At 38.5% G+C, this 21970-nt stretch overlaps 1 protein-coding gene and 2 non-coding genes across 4 annotated transcripts; 1 reads left to right on the forward strand and 2 right to left on the reverse strand.

Moving 5' to 3' along the window:
- Positions 1-468: 468 nt before the first annotated feature.
- Trnal-aag (transfer RNA leucine (anticodon AAG)) lies at positions 469-550 on the reverse strand. Its single transcript has one exon. It is a non-coding gene; the product is annotated as a tRNA-Leu (tRNA).
- Positions 551-4063: 3513 nt separating this feature from the next.
- Trnae-uuc (transfer RNA glutamic acid (anticodon UUC)) lies at positions 4064-4135 on the forward strand. The gene has a single exon. It is a non-coding gene; the product is annotated as a tRNA-Glu (tRNA).
- A 3847-nt stretch (positions 4136-7982) lies between these two features.
- LOC120420548 (protein charybde-like) lies at positions 7983-15137 on the reverse strand. Of its 2 annotated transcripts, none has more exons than XM_039583617.2 (4): positions 14100-15137; positions 12578-13043; positions 12382-12492; positions 7983-12272 (listed from the first exon to the last, which is right to left on the reverse strand). In XM_039583617.2, the coding sequence occupies exons 1-4, from the start codon at positions 14215-14217 to the stop codon at positions 12188-12190; spliced, it is 780 nt and encodes a 259-aa protein (XP_039439551.1). In that variant the 5' UTR covers positions 14218-15137; the 3' UTR covers positions 7983-12187. The 2 variants fall into 2 exon arrangements, with proteins under 2 accessions (XP_039439551.1, XP_039439552.1); XM_039583618.2 differs by lacking the exon at positions 14100-15137 and adding an exon at positions 13519-13705.
- Between the last annotated feature and the right edge of the window lie 6833 nt (positions 15138-21970).

Raw genomic sequence — 21970 nt, forward strand, 5'->3', positions numbered from 1 at the left:
GTTTGTGTTAAAAATAGCAAAATGTCTATTTTTGACCTTTTCCTTTTTTTTAAATGAAATTTTATAGAAATTAAATTGCAACATGTTAAAAATTCTGTTACCATAGCTATAGAGTTTGAATTTTTATATTTAAGAGATCACTTAAAAATGTTATGTACATTACGCAAGTAGAAAGATACACTGCAAATTTGTTTTTAAAAAAACCCTTAGTAGAAAATACTAATAAATATGTTGGGTATCTGTCCGTTAATAAGTTTGACGGTTCTTCAACGTTTTTCTTTGTTTTAAAAAATAAATGTTAAGCATCGGAACCCTCGTATTTTCCAATCATTCCAGAATCCAAATTATTTTCGACAGATGCTCCGAAAAATTAGACAAAAGTAATTCTTGTTCCGAGATTCCGATGATTATAGCTGGTCTATTTTTTTTAAGTTTAAAGATTGTTTAATGCTGCTACAAAAAAAATCATGGCAGCGGTGGGATTCGAACCCACGCCACCGAAGTGACTGGTGCCTTAAACCAGCGCCTTAGACCGCTCGGCCACGCTACCCTAGTTAATTGAGCTGGATTGCTTTTCCCGTCTAGTTTTTTCTTTATTACATGATAATCGTCTTTTCTATCAAACTTTGAGGTTTGAAGTAATTAAGTCAAACAACCCCGTACATCAACTCCCCTCGCCAAGTTCGAAATCAACCAAATCCAAACCATCCAGCGAGGGGAGCAAAAATCTAGTAAGATTAATTTTGCTCACGTAAGTTTTAGCGGCTGCACCTTTTTGCAGTCGTTCCTTTGCCTCTGGTGTGCAACGCGATTTCTTGTTTTCTCTCCCCGTGAACTTGTTTGCTACTGGTTTGGACATGCACGATCATGCCACCGCGAAGAGCTGCAAAAGTTGCGAAGGAATCAAAAATGGGTTTTCTGTGTTTAACTTCGCTGTCGGTGGCTAACAGTAATCTGCTTACGAGCTTGCTGCTGCTGATGCTGGAGAGAACTCTTAAGCCCAGAGATGATAATGTTCGGTGTACGGGGGAGGTTCAGCGAAGTTGGTGGAAGCGTACACAGTGCCAGAGAGCACACAGGCTGACTTTATTAGACATTATACCTGATTCTAGGTTTCCATAACCGGTTTCGAAAGTGTGGCCCCGTACCGGACCGATATACACGAACTGGGTTTGGTTCGAGTTGGGTTCGATAAACACTGAAAAAATGTTGGCAAAATTCGCTTAAAACTTGAAAATTTTCAGGCCAGTTGAGTTCAAATTAATTTAAAACTTCAAGAAAATCATCAATTTAAACGGATTTTATACCTACTCAAATTTACCGTGTACCCCACACTAAGTACACACACTCGAGAAGCTATATAGCTTTGCTGGATGCCCTCAAGCCATCTCGTTACTTGTCAAAGCAGATATACTTTCGTGCCATTGCACACACCGTTGAGAGACTCACTCGCACACAAATCGGGCTTAGGAAGTACATGAAGATTGATGTAGTAGCTGGCTGGGTTGGATTGGTGGTTGTTCTAGAATCGATCGAGTTGTTGCTGAAGGGCAACGCTGAGGAGGGCTTGGAGGTAGGCAGGCAGGTTGACACACAGAAGAACCTCTGCAGGGAGGCCATCAAGTGTGTGTAGAGCTACGCGTGCGTACGGGCACGATGTTGAAGATCGGTTCGCTGATGTAGGGCTTACAGGTCTGTTTGAAGCACTTGAGGCCCTAAAGACCGGAGTTGATAGTCGCTGTCCAACGACTTTTGTCCAAAAGGAATATAATGTTTCTAGTACTAACATTTAGATCTGTAACGATTTTACGAAAAAAAAGTTTTGAAAAAGTTGGTCGTCGTCGATCATGGCCTTTCATGGTCACCCACGACGGACACGGACGACGAAATAAAGAGAAACGCAAAAAGTACCACTTTCAAAACTTTGTTTTGTAAAATCGCGATTACTCGTGATGTTTATAAGCAAACCCCTTGTGTTTATCTATAATTTTTTTGTAATTATCTGCTCTACAACTTTTTTTTATTCATAACTTATTTTTATTAGGTCCTTTTAGGTGCTACGACCAAGTCAGGACCGAGGATCAGTTTAAAATCTAATTAATAATAATAACAATAAAAAGCTCCTTACAATCCATACTAAATCATGTAACTGACGAGGGTTACTTGGTCCAAGCGGGTCTTGCAGGTCTTGAACCTGCCGATGTATTTGGAGAAAATGCCCCACAGCTCAGCCGAACTGTAGAGCACCTCCCCGGCTTCCTCCTCCGTGGTTCCTGCTCTACAACTTTGTAGAACATTGTTACACTCTAAAAAACCGTTTCAGGCTGCAAATTATTGTAAAACACTTCTTTTTGCATGTTCAAAAATAAAAGGGGTCGTACCACCCCTCCGTCACGAGATATCTAAAAACAAATCTCGGATTCGTGATTAGGGACAAAAGTTACCCCTTAAGACAAAATTTTACACAAATCGAAGAGGGGTCGGGGCAACTTTTCCCAATTTCGTGTGAGTTGATGTCAGAAAAAAATGTGTGATTGTGACTCATTTTACCACATACCACTTCAGAAGAAATTTCATCATAAAATAGATAATATTCAACCTTCCTAACAAAAAAAAAAAAAAATACTGTGTAAATGAAAGACCTTTCTGGTAAGTTATTAATTTTGAGAATTTAGAATAATGATATTTATTTATATGTTGAGGCTGGATTCAGAATATTTCTATGAAAATGATGCTAGGATTAATCATGAGATAAAGCTGTAAGATTTTACTAGTCCATTTTATGTTCCGAGTACTGAAGTAAAGTTTATACATAATTTTATAGCTGGTTTTTGCTATTTGGATAAAAATATTGTATACTTAAGAGGAATGCAGAGCCTTGTAAAGCAAGATTTTGAATTGTTTTCACTGATTTTTTTTTATATTTAAAATAAGATCACTGACATAAATCATTTGACAGTGATGATAACAACAGAAACAATTAAAATTCATTAGGACTAAATCTCATGAGTTTTAAAATAAAAATTGATGCAACTTTCTCCTTATTGAAAGAGGGTTAGTATAATTATCCTACTGCTAATGGCCTTTCTACATTACTTAGGTTGTTAAGGAAGCAATTACCAAGGTTGTAGGATGCCAATAAAACATCGGGCCCAACATTTTTTTAAATAATAAACTAGCTCTCAAATGAAAGGATGATAAAAGTAAAATATTCAAAAATTTACTCAAGTTTAACAAAAGCATGTTTTAGTTATTAAATTGAGACCTGGCATCATGGTCCCAAAAGTAACTATTTACAATTATGAAAACAAAATGGATCATTTAAATAATAAGCATCATACATACCTAGTAAGTATACATCGACAAAACAAATAATAAAACGATAATTGATACAGAAAAAGATAATAAAAAACATTTCTGAATAGTCTATTGTGAGCTATCTTGTGACACATTTCGTGCTTGCCATTTCAAAAGGGCAAATAACTTTTTCAAACAAGAGTGTGTCCCTTTCACACCTTATGAAAACTGTCATTTGAGTGAAAGGGATACACTGTTGTTTACAAAAGTTATGTGCCCTTTTGAAATGTTAGGCTCCATTTGTTGCCAAAAGATAGGACGTGTCACAAGATAGAGTACATGCTTCAAAATGAGTTAAAAACTAAAATTTATTTTCATTTTCACTTCATTTCATTTATTTGGTTGCTTTAACAAATACATTGGTGCAGTTGTTATCCTGAGCTGAGATATGGACTACCTTTCAACAGCTGATTTGTTCTTAATGGGGAGAGAGTTTACTCTTACTAAGGAGAACGAATTGGACAGAAAAGGAAAAAAAATGCAAAAATAACCTTCGAAATAGCTAATAGATGTGGGATAGGAAAGGAGGCGTTACTTATTCTAATATCACAGCTCAACCGCTGACAACCGCTGAAACTAAAATTTATGAAAAAATAACATCCTAATTTGAAAAAATATACATTTTTTTTGTTTATTACCACGGATTTTTTTTTTAAATTATGTTATAAGTGAATAAATAATCAGAACGTGTATCAGTTTCACAACATCCCATATGGTCTAGTGGCTAGGATATCTGGCTTTCACCCAGAAGGCCCGGGTTCGATTCCCGGTATGGGAAAAACTTTTTAGATCTTTGTTAGTGCTAGCTGACTTTGTTTTGCTTTCATAATCGATAAAAAAAATCTTAGCAACCAATAGTACTTTTGTGTTCTGTTTTGCAAATCCAAAAACATTTATCTCTTTTATCATGCTGTCCTCCTTTCGTTCATTTCCAAAAAAACACCCGCGATATTTTCGTGACATTCCCACGTGCGAACAATTAAAAACTCGTTACCGATCGCTCGTCACTCACTCGACCACCGAAAAAAAAAAAAAAACAACAAACCAAATCGGAACCGGAACCGATCACCGCCCAGCAGCAGGCCACGAACACCGTCAACCAAAAGATGAAAAATGAAAAAAACACCAAAACCGACCACATGGCCTACTGCCAGCGTCCGTAGAAATTTCGCGAAAGAAACTCGCGATCGCGCTCGGTTTGTGCACGCACGCACCACGGTTTGCTGCGCTATGCAGAAAAAAATGAGGAGAGCCTGTCCGAGCGAAACCGCACCAACACAACAATCGACTCTCTGTTGTTTCGTGGTTGATGATGCAGAAAAAAAACGAGAATCGCCGATGAGACCTTGCTTGTTTCAGAGATCAGCCGATCGAGATCGAGGGATGTTCGGATTGATTGAGGGATGTCAAAGAGGGTGTGTTTTTTTTTTCGTTAAAAAATTTGTATTTTTGTTCACCTTTTTTTGTGTGTATAAATTCATAGAATTTTATTTTTTGTATTTTTGTTTTGTCGTTTTGTTTTGTTTCTTTTAAAAAAATCGTTCTCACAAAAAACATTCGTAATGACTAATTGGGGATATAGCGTGTGCTGCACGCTTAAGTAAACTCAGAGTAAACACAATAATTTGTAATCATCATCAGGTTTTTTGTCCTTCGCTTAGTATTTTCGAGTGTTGTGTTCGAATCTTACGAGCTATACGTAATTTGTATCATCATTTCATGGGTTCGAAGCTTGCTTCGATATCGACAATTAGATTTCACATGGCGCTTGCTTAGCAGAAACTTTTTCAGTTCTCATTGTTGCTTGCTTTGCTTCACAATTAGGTAGCGATTAGGGGTTAGAAGTTAGGTATTTTTTTTGTTTGTTTCTTCAAACTTACAAGCTAAATTTGTGTGTTTGTTTGTTTTATTAGTTTGATTTGTTTTGACATGTAGTGTGAGGATGAAATCAACGTACGTAATCGCAAATCGCTAACATTCACATACATTAATGATTGATTCTGTACGTGAGTGTGTTTGTGTATTTCTTTTGTTTGTATAAATTTGTATATCATTTGTATCGTTTACTTCGTGTGTATGCGAGTGAAGTAAGATCGTCTCTTTCTGTGCGACAACACGAATGAAAATGATTTTTCGCCTTGCTGTCCTTCGGCCCTTTTTACAACATCAGCACAAATTGCGAGCGACACTCTCTTTTACAGTGCGGGATAATTAATTTCGGATTGACTAGAACGCTTCGAACGCCGGCCGAGTGGAGCGAACACACACACGCGACGACGACACGATCACGACCGAAGCGAACGAAAGAGCACAAAAGAGAAACGAAGACACGAGATAGAGAGAGTGCGTGTGCTGGCGACGAAGGAGCGACGAAAGAGGACAGGGCAAGTAAGGCGGACAATGGGAAATAAAAGATTTGGTTTTTATTTTTTCATTTTTTGAGATTTTTTATTTTTCTTTTATTGTGTTTTTTTTTGCTCTCGGTATTTCTTCATTGTTCTTTTCTTCTGTTTTTCTTCATAATACATTTGTGTTTTTGCATTCATTATGTCCACAGAAAGAGAAAATATTACTTTTAAAAACGGTGGATTCCTATTTTTACTGTTGCCATTGGGTTGTCTTACTGTTTTTTTCTCTCTTCATCTTTCCTCTGCTGTTGTTACAAATGATATAATAATTAATGTGTTTTTTTCATTAGAATTAATAATTATTTGTATTTCTTTTTGCTGGATTATAATTGTAATTCTTACTTTTCTTCTTTCTTAATTATTATCACTTTTAGATACTATCACTTAATATTTTGTTTTGTATTTTTTTCTTTCTTTCCATTACAAATGTTCTCTTCTTCTTTTCGCAAATTATTTTTCTTCTTCCATCAACTCGTCTTCTCAACCAAAAAACAAAAAAACTGATTTTCTTTTTCTTCTGCTCGTTTCTCTTTTATTAAATGTATAGATACCTAGTTAATTCAAAAAACCTAACCTAAGAACAAAAACTCGCTTTTCGTTTTCGTTTGTTGCGTGTGTGTATGTGTCTCTGTGTTTGTTCCATTCATGGTTTTCCCCTTGCGCTCTCTTTTACTTTCTCAAAAGATGTCAACTGAGAAAACAAAGTGTCAAATCGGAAGCATAGACCAGCTCTAAGGGGGGAGGAGCCCACCCGTGGTTAAGTAGCCTTTCGAAATGCTGACTCCACCCCGCATCAAAAAATCTAGTCAATGCCTTGAGAGCCTCGGGTGAAAAACCCTACACTGCGCTAGTTGTTTTAACCAAATTCAGTAAAGTTTCATTGGCAATAAAACTTGGAATGAAAATTTGGCTCGAATTTGTCTCGTAACCCTTTCGCTCCGAAAGGGCAAAATCTGGCGTTTTAGGCCACGCCCCAGGGCGTGGCTTCGATTTCATAAAACTAAATCGCTTCGCACTTAAACACAACATGTACTGAATGGGTTGCTCTTTGCCTCCCGCTTTCGACAGGAAGCAAACGAGCAAACGAACTGCGAACTGAAATACTGATTATTTTTGTGCCAACTAACAAGTTGAGTTTTTTAGCTGGCATTTTTAAAAAGAACAAAAGCAACAAAACGTGTTCTTTATCTTGGCTTTCCCGATCAAAGTGTGCGTGTGTGAACGCGTGCAGGCGCGTCGCGCCGCTCGGGTTTCCGATCTTTTGTTCGTGCGTGTTCAGCTCGGCTGAGTTCTGGTTGTTTTTTGCTCGGGCTTGCGCTCGCGCTCTTATTAATCACAAATATCACGATTAGAGTTTTTTCTTCCTATTTGAGAGAAAAAATCTTGTATGCTGATTCGACTTAAATTTAAATAGGGTATAAAAAACAAAAAATGAACTGACTAAATAACAGAGTAAAAATAAAAACAAATGACTATGACTTGTGTGTTTTTTTGTTGTATTCGGAATTTGTAAGAAAAAAATAAAAATAGATTAAAAAAAGTGACACAAAAAAAACACTACGCTTAAGATCACACTTATATCAAAATAAATGATGAAATTCGCTCTCGCATATTCTCGTTTTTCGAAATCAAAAACAAAACTTAACCTTTCTGCGTGAAATTACCTTCAAAATTGAAGCTCTCGATTTCCGCATGAATGTATGGGTAGGTGTGTATTGAGTTTCGTAATCGTAATTGTAAAGGGGGAAGGGGGGGTTGTGTGTGTATTTCGATAGCCTAGAGTACTTGTCGCTCCCACTTCTTGATTCGCTCGCAATTAAAAATCGCCACCTTCGCTGTCTACACTTAGTAAATCCTACTAATCCTAGCTAATAAAAATTAACAATTATTATCCATTACATTTGTACACGATCGGTTCGCATGTTTTTTTTGTTGTTGTTTTTATTTCGGCAACGAGCGCAACGCACCGAGCAACACCTTCTTTCACGCACACACAGAAGCGGCACTTGCTATTGTTCTCTCTCACGCCCGCGCACGCTCTCACGCACACAGCGTTCCAGGAAAAAGCGTGTGAGAGTGTTTGGTGATTGGACATAAGTGGTGAAACCAATCAATTATAAGAAGCATCCTACCATGTGTGTGTGGGTGAGTGTTTGTATTTCTCTGTGTTGTTTGAATTGTTTGCTGCTGGATATGAACGAGATTAGATCCTTAACAGTCTACAAAGATTTGTTTGTTTTTATTTTACTTTTTTTCTGAATATGTATGCATTGGTACACATATACACATTTAGCTTGTTTTTTTTTGTAAGGTTGTAGTCCTCATTTTCTTCTTTAACATTACTTGATCACGTTGTGCTTGTCTCTTCCGCTAGTACTACTAATACAAGGGAAATTAAAAACAGTTTTTTTTTGTCAGAGCGGTCCACCCCCGCGCACTGGCTTCAAAAATGCGACGGCGGACGCGCTCAAAAAATGTTCAAAACGAAACGAAAAATAGTATTTTGTGGATTTTTTTGTTTGTTGTTTTGTTTATGTTTATGATATTGTAATGATTTTTGTTTCTATTTTTTGTTTTGCTTTCCTTTGATAAGTATACGAAAAACTACTAATACATACATATAGTATTTTTACGTTTTGTTCTTTTTTTTGCAATAGTGTGGTTTGTTTTGCTTGAGTTTAATATTTTTGTTTGTTAAATGTTTATGTTTTGTATTCTGTTCATCATTCCACTGCTGCACGTTTTGGGATATGGATTTTGCTTCTTTAATTTTTCTCTTGCTAAATTTCAAATTTCGTCATTTATTCGTGGTTCATTTTACTCTTTTGTTCAACTAAGATCGTATCACATTTTTTGAGAAATTTGTGTAGAACGAGATTTTTTTGTTCGTAAAGCGGAGCCGCGCACTCTCTGGCTCTCTTTCTGTCGTTTCGCACCCGAGAGCGCAAATGAAAAGGGAGCGAGAGAGCGTCGCCGCTCCGGAAACCCTTTTGCGTTGATCCAAAGGGATTTGTGGTGAAAAATTTCGTTGTCAAACTACCGAACTAAGATTTTGTTTGTTTGTTTGTTTGTTTGTTTTCATATTCGTATCGGTTGGTGTATCCGGAAAGAGGAGGGAAGATGAGGGAGTAATAAATTAGAAAGTAAAAATTGACTCGTGTTGTTGGTTTTGTCGCCTAGTACGGACTGATTGATTGGTTTCAATGAGTTATTTTTTGGGGAGAGAGAAAAAACGAAATGTTACAGGAGTTTTTTGTGTGGGTTTGCTTTTGTTAAAAATTTGTTTGTTTAGTTATTCTGAAATTTGAAAATCCTAGTATTTTAATTTATTTTTTGTTTTTTTTAATGATATATATTATATAAATATAGAAAAACACACACACAATATTTTTTTGTATCAAACATTTCATTTTTCCACTTTTTCTGTAATAATTTTTCTCATGTAGAGAGTGGATTTTTTTTGTTTTTCATTTTTTTTGTTTCTTTAAATATGTTTTTGCCTTACGTCCTAATCACGACTCTCCACATTTTATTTTCCGTTTATCATATTATTGTTTCAAATTTCCGTGTTTTACTCCACTGCTTGATTCTTCCCCAGTTTTTCTGTTGTTGCTTGCCAGCCGACTTTGGCGCAGCTCAAGTGCGCGCTCAAAAGACGACAACAATGCGACCCCCAAATAGCAGTTAATTCGTTACGATCGGCCTACAAACTTATACTTAAAAATCACAATGGTGGGACAGCTCGTGGAATCGAGTGGGCGCTGACGTTTCGGCTCGCCGGCGAAAATTTCACCACAATTTTTCGCCACAGTGGGATCGCTAAATTTTCGGTCAACTAGAAACGTCAAAACGTCACTTCACGCAACCAAATTTTGAAAGGCGGTTGGGCGGTTCAACTGATCAAGTTTTTTTGTTTTTACGCGGTTTTCGAAATGGTGGAAACTTTTTCCCCGCTTTTTTTCAGGGGCAATTTTTCCAAGTTGATAGACTGACTTTTGCCGTCCGGATTTTGACCGTTGCGGGAGACGCCACTGTGGGAAGTTTTTCGTGAGTTTTTCACGGCAAGTTTGGAGCCAGCCGCACTCGATTCTTTTTTTTTGTATTTTGTATAGTTTATGTTTGTTTTTGCAACTGTGAGTTAAACAATTGCGCATTTTAAAAGTAAAAATGAAAACATTATTTGAGAGATGTTATTTTTCGTTTGTCAAATTATACACTGATGGAGATATTTTCTGTTTTTAAACATTTTGTGTGAAGTATTTTGCAAATTTTTATGTTTTTTGTTGGTTTACTTTACACGTTACTGATTAATAATTTGTTGATAACTACTACAGACACATATCGTTTATATATATATCCAATACATTTTACTGTAACAAACAATGAGAGTGTAATAGTAATAATAATAAAAGATCGGCTGGTTGTGTGAGTGATTGAAAAACCATTAGATTTTTTATCGGTTTGCGTTTGTGTGTGTGTGTGTGTATTTGATTGGTTTGAAAGGTTTTACAGTAGGAGAGGAGATTTCTGATAATTGATATTTTGTGTGTGTGGATTTTCGCTCCACAACTTCAAACTTGATGAATAAATCTTTGATATTTCTGTGAGTGTGTGTGTAACTGTTTTTGTCTGTGTGAGACACGCTCTCTCACTTCTCACCCGCGGAGATCAAGTGCAAGCAAATCGAAAAGCTGTTTTTTCTTTGTTTGTTCCTATTGATTAAACTGTGTTTTTTTTGTTTCTTTACTTTTTGTGGATAATTTATTATTACTACTACTCGATTATTAACTCTGAGATCAAAAAAGAAGTTTGCAGAAGAAAAAAGAAAATATGTCGGAAAAGGGTTTTCCGCTCGCTTTCTCTTTTTTGTTTTGTGTTGCTCGATTTTTGTTGCAGAAAATCAAGAGAACCAAAAGTGTTTGGACTTCTTAAATAGCGCAAATATCACAAATGATAACCTCCTCACTTTTCTTCGCTTCGCTATCAGCTAGTAATTAATCAATAATTTATAAACAGAGACAAATAAAAAAAGTGTGCTTTTGCTTGATGTTGGGAGAGACACAAGAAAATCTGCGTCAGAAAAAAATATTAACTCTCGCTTAGCCTTCTAAAATCTTATTCAAGATTACTCACAAATGCTTTATCGGTTTTTTGTTTCGCTTCGCTCATCCTAACCCCGTTTTCCCCTTTTTTGTTATTAGCTTTTCTCTCTTTCTTCGCTCCATTCTTTTCCCCGCTTTCCCACCCCGATTTAGTTTTTGATTTTGACGTTACGAAAAATTTTGAATTTCACTTGTAGGAACATTCCTCCTCACACACGATCGAATCATTGTCAACCGAAAACGAAAAATTATAAAATCTCGCAAAAAATATTTAAAAACGGGTTGGTAAACTTGAGGAAAAAGAACGGAATTCGCTGCGTTTAAATTTGTCGAGTTCTTAACATCAATTTGATAAATCCTAGAGCCAAAAACTGAAAATGATCAACAGAAAAGTGTTTTTTGTTCCGCAAAATTTATACCATTAATTAATTTCGATCACGATTGCGCTTGTTTTGTTTTGTATGATTTGTTTTTGCTCACGCACGAGAGAAAAACTTAACAATTGCCCCACCGCTGGAAGTGCGCCCATGCTCACCGCGATTGACAGTTGCTGGCCAGGGGCGCATCCCCGCAGGGGAGGCAAAATTTGAAAATCACTAGGAAATCATCACAAAATCGTTTCAATTTGAAAAAACATACCTATTTATGCTGCCTGATTATTCTCTCTCTCTGCATCTCTCTGCACTGACATTTACGACGACTACGACGAATTACGATTTTTAATAATTTTTAGCGTTTTTTTTTTGTTTGTAATGCAAATTGTAATTCAAGGCTTGTTTTTTTGCTCTGCTCAACACCGACAACGAAACGAAACAGTATGATGGGCTTTCTAATCGATGTTGTTGACCAACTCTATACACTGCTGATTTGTAATACCGCTCCCTAAAACTGCGCGAAACTCTCACAAATGGCGACGAACTTTGTATCTTCTCGTAACTCTCTTGCTCTTGGCTCCTAGTACACAAAAAATTAAAAAAGATGAGAGAGATTTTCGTTTTTGCAAATTTTGACGTTTGCGTGTGGCTACATGTACACAATTTTTTTCTCTTTGCTGTATTTGTTAGCGTTAATCCTACACATTAACATCACTTGGGTTGGTTGTTTTTTGTAGGTTGATTCAACTCCACATTCGCTGCTGCTGCTGCCGTTAAATATTTACTTTTTTTGTCTCGCTCGAAATACTCAAAAACACTGCACGCAGCGCAAAAACCGTGCGTAGCGTCCTTTGCGGTCGGCCCCGGCGGGGGGGCGTCAAACACTCACAACTTTCAAACGGTTTTCGGGGAACGTCACTTTCCTACCTTGAACTGCGGGCGCGACTTAGTCGGAGTACGCGTGGTAGAGCTTGTTCTTGGTCAGCGCAAACTCCGGGCTGATCATGATCGTGCTGCCACGGGCCAGATTTCTAGAGTGGAGAAAAGATGGGAGAGAGAGCGAAATTTTGAGGTTAGGGCGAGTTCGGGACGGTTTTGGGGGGTTTGGGGACGCGATAGGGTTTGTTAAAAGGTACTCACTTGAGAAACTGTGGCAGGATCGAGGTCCAGCCGCTTCGGTCTTGCCGCAGGGTCAGATACAGCTCGAATGTGGACACTGTCGTCGGATCGGTCTTCATCGTGGCGATCCGCCTGTAAGGAGAGAGGGAGAAGAGTTGGGTTAGACACTGAGCGCTGGCGGGGTTTGGAGGGGAGGTTCCGCAGGAACACCGCTTACCTGCTGTTTTCCGGTTCGTCCTCGAACTCGATGTAGACCGTGCAGCCGCGGATGCCGCACGGTTCCTTCTCGGACAGCTCGAACATCTGGGCCGCTATCCGGGGAAGCAGGTCGGCCGGGAGCAGCACCTCGGTGCAGACTAGGTGCCGCCGCTTGGCTGTGCGGAGTTCCGTCTCCAGCCGGGCTGCCAGCGCTTGCAGGGCATCTTCGTGGGGCGACGCGGTCAGCGCTATCGTCGCCGGCTCCTGCGGCTGGTAGTTCTCCTGGGAGGCCTGATTGTGGTGGTGGTGATGGTGATGGCCGCCGTTGTGATGGTGGTGGTGGTGGTGCAGATGTTGGTTCCTCTGACTGACCTGCTGCTGCTGGTGCTGCTGATTGCCGGACTGCTGCTGCTGCTGCGTCTGATGGCGTTGGTTGGCGGTTTTGTTACTGTTGGCCGGAATCGGCATCAACGGTGTTCGGAAATCTGCACAGACAAGAGGAGAAAAAAACAAGAAAAACTTAGCCACAGCTCACAAAACCCAACCTCAAGACACCCCACAAAGCTTCACACACGCACTCACGCCGGAAGTCCGGCCAGTTCTCGTCCATCCACCGGAAGTGGCCAGCATCGCCGTCGTCTGCCGGAAAACCTGCACCGAAATTCCGATTTGCACCGCACAGAAACCGGCTGACAATCGATTTTCGCCCGGCCACCAGCTGGAAGTCCCGGAGAGCGGAGAGCAATCAGCTGGTCGGCGGAAAAATCGAAAGGAAAATTCCACGTCAGCTTTTCCGGGCGGTGAAAAGCGAAAACGGTATCGATTTTCCAGCGAGCGGCGAGAGCACCGGCGAAAACGAGAGCGCGAGTGAGCAAGAAACAGCTGTTCGCAGTAGGCGAAGCCTACAGTTCAAGCAGGGTGAAGCTAGACAAGATTAGCGCAAAGAAGAGTTTCATTTACTGTAACACATTCGCGATCGGAGGCAGCCGACGAGCGAAGCGAACGACAGTTCCAGCAGGGCCAGCTTGGATGGAGATTCGCTGTTGCAAGCGAGCAGTCAACGCCAGCGAGAGATGTTGCACGTTCGACGTCCAGAGAGCGAATGAGCAGAACACGGCCGCGAAACAGCTGCGGCCTCATCAGCTGTGCGCTCATATGTTTTCGCCCCGTTCGCTGGCTCTCTCTTTCGCCGCGTGCTCGCTCGCTCTCTCTCGGGTGTGTGGGAGTGTGCGACACTTTTGCACAAGGTTACTTTGTTCGCCGCGCGTGAGAGGGAGAGAGCGCGAGCGCTCTCTCGCTTCGAGAAAGTTCGCTTGGCAACAGTGAATAAAACTTGATACTTGTGTATTCAAATTGGACGGGTTGACGAGGGGGACGACGGCGACGGCATGATGTAACATGATTTCGGAGCGTTTTCGCGTTACGCGTCCGGAGAGTGGAGAGCGTTGGGAGTTTCGGTGTGAGTGTGAAGAGGGGGTCAACTGGTCAAGTTGGGGGGAGGGGAGGGGACAGATTTTAACCTCTGGGAGAGGTGTACTTACCGTTGACTTTGTTGGATCCTAGATAGCCCAGCTGGCCTGGATACGGAGGAACGGAAATGAGTTCCATTTTCAGAAACTCTTCAACCAGATCGTCGATGGCAGCAAAATTCGCACTCATAAATACAAGAGGAGGGATGCTCTCTTGGCGATTGGCTTTTCACTTTGTTGTGTAGCGACTTTTTTTCTGTAACTCTTTCGATTTTCTTCAGCGCTCGCTATGCTTCGCTTCTTCACTCTGACTGCGTTTTTCCACCTTCTCTTTTTGTGTTGTGTAGAAGGACTCGGGTATCGACTTTCCTTCCTCCTTTTTATTTGCTTACGTTAGCTTACGATTAAAATTTTATTATTTGTAATTCACAGCACTTGATTATCACTTTCTTTTATTAACTTGTAATTTTTAAATATTACTTTTTTACTCGCGTTTTAAATAATCTACTCTTCATTTGTATTTTGTTGTTGTTGTTGTGTTGCAGTTGCTCCAACTGATTTTCAACTTGCGATTTGTGGGTTGTAAGTGCAAAATTTGAAAATCCTAAGTATTCTCTCGAAGAGCTGCGATTCTCGCTGCTAGTTCCGCCGCATAACCACTCTTCTTCCGCGAAACGCACTTTGACTGCTGCTGCTGCTGATGTGCATCGATTTTCTTCTCGCTGGGTGGAAAACTCGGTTTTCCGATTTCACTTGGTTCACGCACTCGAGAATTTCGACGACGACGACGAGTTTGTTCTTGCTCGTCTTCACACTCGCACTTTGTAACTTTTGGTGACAATTTGTTAAGAGTCTCTACTACGTTACTACTAAATAATGATAAAATTTACAAAATAACTCAACGTTGCGTGTACTTTGCTCATTTACAGCGACCCTCGGGTTTTGTTTGCTTGGCTGCGCTGCAGTAGTAGGTTTCTCTTGCTCTGCTGCTGCTGCTGTTCTGTGACAAGTTTCAGATAAAACTCTGATTTCTCTCTCTCTTTTTGCTCTGCGCGTTTTGGGCGCTGCTCTTCATGTACGATGTTACTTGATCAATTGAAAGAACCTAACTAACCCGGCCGGCAGCCGGACGCTCTATTTATAACCACGCACGCACACAGCCAAAGCCTTCCTCGTCGCACGTATAGGGCCACCGGTCGCAGTAGGCTACGTGACTGGCTTCGGCTCGCAGCGAGTGGCCGATTTCCGTTCGGCTGCTCGCCAATTCTCTGCGCTTGCTGTGCGTGCAGACCGGTTCCACAGCTTCGGCACCCGGTATAATGCCGGTTGCCGGTGCGTTCGGCTCTTCTTCGTCCCTCTCTCACTCTCCCGCCACCATCTCTCACCCCCCGCATCTATGTGCCTCAGCTGTGAACAAAGAAACCTCCTCAAACACACCATGAATACATAACAAAGAGGTTGTTTTTTTCTCCCTAGCTTCGGCTCCCTCTGCACCTCTGCCGAGCCGAGCCCTCAACCGCTCTCTTGATGTGTGCGTTCGTGCACATAGGAAATCTCCAGCTGCGAGCCCTGCCCACCTTGACTGTATTGGTAGCGCTCAACTCCAGTAGCACCGCTGTTGCTTCGCTACGCCGAAACCCTGCGAGTGCTGCGGGGCGGCGAAGGTGGCGAACTCTCGCACACACCCAAAGCAACGCCTCGGCTCCGCTTCGGGTTTCGCTCGGCTCGGAGCTTCGGCTCTCGGAGCACTCTGCGATGGGTAATAATCACATCTTCTTCTCGCTCGTGCTTCAGTGTAGATTCGTGCTTCTTTGTGTGAAAAACTGGTTGTGCATCGCGCGAGAGCGGCTCGTTCTTCTTCCGTGCGAGCAGCTTCTTCTTCTTCCTCCACTGCCTCTATTTTCCCTTCGGTCCGGTCGGTTCGTGGGGTGGGTGGTGGCGGGTGGCTCGCAGAGGGAAAATATCAATATTATTTTTTCACTCTTTTTTTTCGTTTCGGGAAAAAGGGCTCTCCGATAGTCGCCCTGTTTGTCCAGCGGGTTCGTTGTCGTTGGTTCGAAAGTTTTATCGTTTTTTTCTGGTCGTTTCCTGTGAGCTCTTGGTTTTGGTGGTGAAAATTTTTGAAAGAAACAAACGAGCCGGTGAAAAAGTTTCCCCGGTCTGGAAAAAATGGTCCGCTGGACCGGTGGCGAAATTGCATCAGAAAGAACGGTGGCAAGCTCAAAAGTTGAGCAAAAAAAAAAAGTGTGATGAAATTTTCATCGAAAAAATGAGGGTGTGTGTGTGCGAGTGTGATGAAAATTGCGAGATTCCGGTGTGAAAAGCCGACTAAGGCCGGTCAGGAAGGAAAATTCCGGTGAATTTTTGGTAGCTTTGAAAGGCTGGAGGCAAGTCGGGTTTTTTCTATTTGCTGTTTGCTCAGGTTAGAACCTCTCGAGACAGAAAATCAATATTTGCTGCCGGTCTAGGAACGAAAAGGGTTTCGTTATTAACGAGGCAGGTGATAATTGTTGTAGAAAAATCCTAATAATATTGTTTTTCGAGTGTTTTGAACGAAAAAATTATTAAATATATTAATTTTGAAAAATTTTCACTTTTTAGAAATTTTTATCTTCAACAAAAAAAAAAACGCGTTTTTTTATTACCAGTTCAAACCGCTTCTCACAAGGCTCATTCATTTGTGTCGATCAGTTTGATGACACCAGCAATTTGTCATTGAACGAAAATTGTGTTTGTTGAGCGTTTTGAGGCTGTTTTTTCGTTGCTGATACTGCCGGTGTTCTATTTTTGCGGTCAAGTTGGTTTATCAGTGACGTGTGCTTAAAATTGATGAGTTATGAAAAATTGTTGACTTATTTAAAAAAAAAAAAATTTTTAAACTTATATTTAAAAAAAGAGGAAAAAAAAAATTGAAATTCATCAACCAAAAAAAAAAATTATTTTTTTTCAATTTGTATTGCAAAAAGAAAATTATCGCCGCTGAGTCAGCGTGTGAAATTCGAACCCAGCCAAACGTGATTATTCACGTGCCATGTGGTGTGATTTTATTTAGTCTCAAATTTAAACGATTTCACGTCGTCGTCGACCACGATGAAATTTTGTTGTCACCCGGAAGAATGGCTCAGAAGGGGAAAACATGATGCAATAGTTAAGATTTGCAAGTGAGAACAATTTCGTTTCCGAATGTTCTGGAAATAGAGAACGTTTGATTGGCGGCCCGAAATTGTGTGTTGTGAAATTTTAAATGAGTGATTCAGTGAGAAATGCTTCTTGCAGATAGTTTTTTGTATTTTTGTTGCATGAATAAATTCAATATAATAAAAAATAAATAATAAAAATAATCAGAAAGGTAACAGTGGATGCTCATCAAAACATGATATCTCATCCGATTCAATTGAGTTTGAAAATAGCTTAAAGACTTAAAGACGGCAGTATATTTTTAAATCAATAATTATGCCGTTGTGAATATTTTTCAAAGTATATGTGTTAATGTGAAGGGGTTCAGAATTATAAGGAAAATATAAGTCTTATTTACTGAAAACAATTTGAAATGCTTTTTCCCAGCAATCAGAACCGAATTCATTATGTTTGGGCTCGATTTAGAAAAAAATGTTTTTTTTTTTAAATTCCGATGCACAGGACCACAAAAACTTGTTCACTTTGAAAAAACATCGTCAATGCTTAAATATTTCGACAACTTTTTTCGATCAATTTTTAGTTCCATGGCGTGACACTTCATTTTTTGCTTCCTTCCCTCCTTGACTTAGGTTAGAGTCGAGGAACAAAAATTTTAAAAATTGTTTGCGGCAACTTAGTTCTAATATCGATATATCGAAACGGCTGCTACAAATTTTCAAAAAAAAAAATCAAACGGGGGAATATTGCCGAAAATATTATTTTCGTTGAAAAAAAAAAACAAAACACAAAAAAGTCGTACAATCTAATGTATGCTGCCTAGTATGCATTGTATGAAGTATACTTTTACTTTTTTTTAATAAATGGGGTACAACTAGTTTTTTTAAACAGATCTAGAATGTAGAGAACACAATTAAGAAAAGAACATGAAATTCAAAAGAATCCAAAATATTTAATAAATTCATTGAAAATCTTGCAAAATTTTGTCAGTTTCTAAAATATTGATCAAAATTGCATTCAGAAACAGCAGCAAAATTTCAGACTAATTTAATGAATTTCAATCAACTGTTCAGTTGTCAGAAAAAAAAATCTTTTATATTATTTTTTTTAAACTCGAAAAAAAAAATTCTTTGAAGCATTGAAAGTCTTATTCTTATATCCAACAACCATTTTTTTTATCTTTTTCGATACAAGCTAGGGGAAAGCTTTCAATTAGCTTTAATTGAATGTCACAGTTCTGACCAACAGTTGTGCCAACATTAGAGGCACGCTGGAATTAGATGCTGTTCCCCCCTTTTACGAGTTTTAAAAGTACTGTGAAAATATTGGAAATTTTGATTTTTTTTTTCACAACTGGCCCGAACAAGCAACAATAAAAAATCCTAAACTTCATTGTTTCAACAAAAATTCAAGTGCAATTAGTTGAAATGCATTAAAAATGCAATCCCTTATGTTTAGAATCATTTTTAGTGTGTTTGGGTTTATTCAAAAATCTTTAAATTTAAGTAATGAATTTTTGATGTACAGTACCGCAGTAAGTCAAATCTTACATTTTTTGAAAACTTATGATTACAAAACAACTAAACTAAACTCGTTACACAATTTTTATTTTATTTTTTTGTCCCCAAAAAGTGAAGTTAAATGTTCCAAGTAGATGTAATTAAAATATTTGAAAAGTGAGAAATTCTCTGAGATTTTGGTCATTTGATTTTTTTTTGTATTTTTTAATCCGGCTAAAACTTTCTTAGTGCCCAAAAAAGCTATTTTGCATCATTTGTTTGTCCATATAATTTCCATACAAATTAAGCTGTCCATACCACGTTAAAATTTTTTTGGCGATTTTTAATGTTACTTTATATCAATAAAACTTAAGTTGCAAAAAAAAAATACATTTTTTTATTTCCTGATATGTTTCAGGGGACATTAAATGCCAACTATTCAGAAATTTCCAGAATGTAAACAAAATCTTCGACCGAGTAAGGAATTTTTGTATCCATACTGATTTTTTTTAAATCGAAATATTGGTCGCTAAAAAATTTCAACTTCATTTTTCGATATCTGTTTGAAAGTTAGAACCGTTTTCAGGGGTTTTTTTTTAAATAGTTGGAGTTATTTATTTTTTAAATTAGTGCCCATGTTTGGCCACCTTTGAAAAAAATGTTTTTGAAGAGCTTGAAAAAAATCTCTATATTTTGCTTTTTCGAACTTTGTCGATACGACCATGCAAAGATTTAAAAACACGAAAAATTATGTTTTCTAAGTGTCACTCAAACATCCCCCATCTCAGCAACTAATGGTCCGATTTTCAATGTTAAAATTTGAAAGTTTCGTGTAATTTTCCGATCTTTCGAAAAGAATATTTTCATTCTTTTAGAGCAAGACTAACATTTTAAAAGGGCTAAACATTAAATATTACGTCTTGGTTTTTGTATAAATTTTTATTAAAAAAAACTGGTTCAGCCACTAAATGTAGATGAAAAAGACTAGTAAAAATATTTTAGAACTTTTATCAAAATTATTATCACTGGTAATCTTAGAACTGGTTCCATCAATGAAATCATAAAAAATGTAAGAATTAAGCCACAAAAGTTGAGCATGTCTGCTTCATACTTTAATGCAGCTTTTATTTATTAAAAACTTGATGAATATAAAAATAACTAGATAATATGTTAACCTTAAATTGAATTTTTTTTCGACCTGTGGTCACAATTTTTTTTAAAGGTTAATAAACGTTTGTTTATATGGAAATGCTGTAAAACACATTTTTACGACGTATTTTAAATAGTATACAGTATGTTTTAGAAGTTTTTAAATTAAATTTTATTTTTTTTTCCTCCCTGATTTTTTGGCAAACTTTTAAGAGGACAAGGGACACAAACCTGAAATAAAATTTGCATTGGATCTTGTCTTAGATCAAATCACGCCAAACCTTTCAAATGAACTTGAATATCAGCTTTATTGTTTTGTCTTTCAATGTTATTTAATGTATCAGAAAGTAACTGAATCAATCCATCTGAAAAATCGACAATTTTATTGGAATTAATTTTACATCCATGTAATGCTTTTGAAAATCAATAAATATTTTTTAATTTTTTTAAAGCTAGATTTTTAGTTTTGACAGTCGAGTATAGAGCACAGATGTCGTCTGCAGGTCGTAGATAACAACCTTATCTGTAAAGATATTAATAAATAAGCGAATAAAAATGCTCTTTATGACTACAGTAGTACCAACCTGCTTATTCGCTAATAAAACCACAGTTTAGTAAATAATAAAAAAATCACATAAGGAAAAATAGGTTATAAAATTCGATCATTAATCAATCCTATATGGCTGATAAGAAATTTCAATTTAAATCCGATGTTGTAATATAATGAACATAGAGTTTAAAAAAAATAAGTTGTTTTTTTTTCAAGGTAAAGGAAAGAATAATACATAATAGATTTGCTGGGGTAGCAAAACAAAAAAAGCATTAAAGTACTCTAATGCATCTTAAGCTTTTTTATCACCTTGCCAGATTCAATCAAAATGCTGCCCTAGCAACAAAGTTGTTTTCTTTCAATTAGACATTATCTGATTTCCTGTGACGTTCTCACTTTTTTTATGTTAAACGTCAAAGCTCTATTTCTGGTCGCACGTTATCTGATTTGTTCCCGAATCTTCCCTCTATCAGTACTCTCTTTCTATTTGATATTTTTTTCATGTCGTCAACCTCGATACCTCAATCGATATTTTTTTTTCTTCATTCGTGTCTGATGTATTTGTGCTGTAGCCAATTTGGAATCGCACGATAAGAAAAAAAGAACTGTGCGAGTAGAGTAGACGAAACAAATTTCCCTATCAGCTCGAGACTGATACAGCAGCAAACCCCAGCCCGAGACCAGCCCAGCTGGCAGCCAAACTAATCTTCGTTTAAATTGAAAGTTGGAGGGATTATGTTTGGCGGGTGATTCTTTTGGAAATCGTTGAAAATATGTTATTTTCAATTTCATGAAATTGGTAATAGTTTGTATTCAATTTTTCACTTAAATTAATAAATGTAAAAAATAGTCCGGAAAGCAAAATGTTCTCTCAAAATTGCACTTTCGCAGAGAACTCAACACCAGAAGCCCCAGATAACAACCCAAAACCAAGATCAAGAACGAGTAAAAAATATGACCCCCCCCCACTCTCATACATGCTGCCATCCATCAACGTCACTTTGCGCGTACGTACATTTTCCAGAACCAAGAGGACACACGCGAAGATAAACGGGGAGCAATTTCACTTCCAGAATTTCGGGACAGCGGGGTTGTCCCGTCTGGCCAACGAACCTCGAGTATTTTTTTTTGCCGAGGATTATTCCGTTTGGAAGGATTCCTCCTTTTTGTGCCGTTACTCCGTTTTCATCGACCCAGTATCGGTATCGTTTGAGCTACGTAAATCATTCTCCCTCAACCTTCTAGGTTAGGGACTGCCGGTTCCAAACCTTGGTTTTGCGAGGGAGTTGTGGGGAGGAAAAAAAATTGACCGAAAATAGGCAGGAATCCAAGATGGATATTTTGATTTCCCGCTTGCGAGGTAGGACCACTTCTTCATCCTCCTCTGCTTCTTCCGGTAGGGAAGAGGGTGGAAATCGATTTTATATTGTTAGCAGAAAGGGGGAGGTGAAAGTGGGAAAAAGGAAAGCCTGGTGAAGACATACGACGGCGGCGACGGCGACCCCTTTCTTTGGCAAGGATTGATTCGGGGATTTGACGGGGTTTGCGTGCGGACGTGCGTGCATGTGACTGAATGATGGGATTTGATTGATATTTTTTTCGAGGGCGCC

Source organism: Culex pipiens, chromosome 2 (assembly GCF_016801865.2).
Source record: "Culex pipiens pallens isolate TS chromosome 2, TS_CPP_V2, whole genome shotgun sequence".
Classification (NCBI taxonomy): domain Eukaryota; kingdom Metazoa; phylum Arthropoda; class Insecta; order Diptera; family Culicidae; genus Culex; species Culex pipiens.

Excerpts from the sequence above, each read along its gene's own strand:
- LOC120420548 (XM_039583617.2), bottom strand. The coding sequence starts at position 14,217 with ATGAGTGCGAATTTTGCTGCCATCGACGATCTGGTTGAAGAGTTTCTG. Across the intron at positions 13,044-14,099 it reads AGGATCCAACAAAGTCAACG|ATTTCCGAACACCGTTGATG; the intron begins GTAAGTACACCT and ends TTGTCTGTGCAG. Across the intron at positions 12,493-12,577 it reads GACGAACCGGAAAACAGCAG|GCGGATCGCCACGATGAAGA; the intron begins GTAAGCGGTGTT and ends CTCTCCTTACAG.